The sequence below is a fragment of the Sphaeroforma arctica genome, assembly GCF_001186125.1.
Source record: "Sphaeroforma arctica JP610 unplaced genomic scaffold supercont1.3, whole genome shotgun sequence".
Classification (NCBI taxonomy): Eukaryota; class Ichthyosporea; order Ichthyophonida; genus Sphaeroforma; species Sphaeroforma arctica.
This window is the reverse complement of record NW_014040555.1, coordinates 176,961-179,948: the sequence shown is the minus strand read 5'-3', so window position 1 is coordinate 179,948 and position 2,988 is coordinate 176,961. Positions and strand designations below refer to the sequence as shown.

The 2,988-nt window shown below is 46.4% G+C and overlaps 1 protein-coding gene across 1 annotated transcript; it reads left to right on the top strand.

Annotated features, from left to right (window-relative positions):
• Positions 1-1,398: 1,398 nt before the first annotated feature.
• Positions 1,399-1,921, top strand: SARC_00141 (hypothetical protein). The gene has a single exon (XM_014306196.1). The coding sequence runs from the start codon at positions 1,489-1,491 to the stop codon at positions 1,825-1,827; it is 339 nt and encodes a 112-aa protein (XP_014161671.1). The 5' UTR covers positions 1,399-1,488; the 3' UTR covers positions 1,828-1,921.
• The last annotated feature ends 1,067 nt before the right edge of the window (positions 1,922-2,988 follow it).

The following is a 2,988-nucleotide window of genomic DNA, read 5'->3' as shown; positions in this document are numbered from 1 at the left end:
GTAAGTGCTACACCTGAGACTAGATACACTTTGGTCCATCTTGATTCGACCACACCATGCAGCTGATACTCCAGCAAGCTGTCATTATTGTCGATGTATAATAAAGTTGGTTGCACTAGCAATTATCTTCATACAGCCCCTTCCTTGGCGACCTTTTAAAGTGCAGCTACAACCGCTGCCTCACACCGCTTCGTTTGAATGCTGTCCTCCACAACCTTCTTTCCTTTCCATGCTGTTCAACGCTTCGACTTTCATTAGTCTGGCAATCTTTTTCCAATTCGGTAGCGCTCAGAGTAAGGTATAGGATGGACCGTTTGAAGAATACAAACTAAATAGAATGTGACAAATAGAACATTTTCTGATTTTAGTTATTGACACCAAACGAATCTAGATCGACATAGGGATATTATTATTTATTTCAAAAATGAGTCAAAGACAACATCCTCAGTCAAGAGACCTAAGACAGTCTCAGTCTTAAATCCCCTAAAATCATTAGCTCACTACTTAAGGCTGAGGCAAAACTTGATGTACATTGCAATCATTGTATCGTAAATATTTTGGTACTATATAGTCAGCCTGGAAAGACCGACATTCACATGTACAGCGACTGGGCACTTGTCTCAACGCTCTAGCCGCACATACGGTCGACCATTGTTCCTCCTGATTCACGCACTAACAGTAAGTCGCATTGAACAACGGCAAATCTCCTGCTTCGTATGCACTCTCAACTGCCACTCTGTCTTTCTCAATAGGTGTGATGCGTGCGATAACAGAACCCTTAATGTCTACTTCCGTTGCCTTAAGACTCTTGACCATTTCTTCAGCAAGTGCAAGGCATCGCAGCATGGCATCAATTCCTGCGCGTGCGTAGGTGTCTTTTGAAAAAAAAAGACCAGCGCCTATACTTCACGCGGTCACAGGCGCCCAATAGCAGCAGTGAGCCTCCCAGCTATCGCTCAAAAGTATTTAAACCCGCAAAACCGAGTCCCAAAAAATGCCCGACCCCACCAGCTTCTCAGCCCCTAATGCAGCTGACAGTGCCCGCACACCTTTTGACGAAAGTGATGGGCCGCCCGATGCCGGACAAAACTCTTGACGAAATAGATGACATAGCTCCGGTATGGCTCTTCTTCCGGGCAATTTTCCCTAACGGCAAGCCCCCATCCCAATCAGTAGTTGAAAAATACTGGCACGCCCAACCACTTCTCAATTGCCACCACTTTCTTTGGTATTTCCCGTCCAAACCGAGTTCTTAATGAAACCGCCGTAGGAGCTCCACCAGTTTCGTTCGCTTTGAGTTCCTAGCGACGCTGTCGCCCAGGTGAATCGAGATGCAGAACTTACGTGGAAATGGCAATTTGATAAAACCATCGACCCCCGCTCCCAACGACATCCCGACGCTACGAAAGCAGCTTTAATCCACTATCTTCGCACCAAGCGGGAGGCCCGCTGCACACATGAACGAGCGCCAAAATTCTCGCTCGTAGCATGGATGCTCTACTGAACCCCCTTGTCAACTCCAATAACACAGACATCCTCCAATCTACCACGGACCGTCTCCAGAAGGCATACCAAGCAAAGCATGATGAGAACCTCCTCCTACCTAACCCGCGAATCCCGGCAGGCGCTAAAGAACCAGCGCGTGCGCAGTCCGGTCGACTCCACGTACCAGCAGTCTTTCCGACACAACCATCCGATACGATGGCTACCAATACGCTGCCTCAACTTTCCACCACAGACTCTTCGACGACAGGCAACGATATAGAAATGGCTGACATCAAGAAGGAGGAGAGTCCAGTAGTGTTGACCGAGGATGAACAAAGTTAGGGCCAATGAGGATGACGCTCTTCAACCCACAAGGACTCAACATGGGACAACGCAGCACATACAGATGAGTGTTTGAACGTTATATTGATTGGGGGTCAGGTTGATGTTATGTGTGTGGTTGAAACCTGGCATAACATCACATTTCTTGATCATATACGCTCGAACACACACTATCCTATTCTACATCACATAACACGGCATAATATCTTACACCCTTCACACTGTGGGTTTTTCAAAACACCACCGGTCGAAATTTCAACTTGTATTTCCTTTGTGTGCTTTGGCGTTCGTATGGCCGTGTTCTATCTCCCACTCAAATGAATTACCGAAGAAGACGTCAGGTAATACATGAATCCTCCTGAGATGGCAATTTCCAACCAGACGCCGTTTGGGGGATTTCAACTTCAAAGCCCGTAAGTATGGCTATCCATCTACAAATCACGGACTACGTATGAACACAATCGAGACTACCCTGCGTAATACGTGGCACTTGAACTACCTCTATGCTTGTTAACTGGTACAGAACATGCGTATCACCGGCCTATCACCCCAGCCTCCCTCCAGACCTATAAGCTGACGGACTACGGTATTTGTGGTGACCATACCTTTGGACTCAATCTCCAAGTACTTCCAACGAAACAAATCCATCACCCCCAACAAATGCCAACAATGCCGCCAACTCCGGACCAACGCCTCCCCTTTCATGGATATAACCGATATCGCCATCGAATTTATCACCTACGCAACAAATCCCGCGCACGACTATTCCAAGCCGAATCCGGGCGCATCAGAACCTACTACGGTCGTATCTCACCTTGCACGGTCCAGTGGTAGGGCTGCTACTGATCCTCGTCCGCATCTGGCGCTATGCCGTTATTCATTCCTCTGTCCACTTGTATTTTTAGCTTTAGCTTTATTTACCAAAGCCTGAGAATAACCATTTCACCAAAGCGTCTTCAGATTGTTCCATTATGGCCATCATATCATATCGTATTTTATTTTATTTTATTAGGCATATACAATATAGTAACCAAAGAGATTTTCTCTGCATTGAATCGTAACATTCCGAATAGACTCTTGTTCAGAACAATACAGAGATGGTTCATCACTCCAAAAGCCTGATGTACGTTCGTCACGGAAGTTTTAAAACTCTTACACATG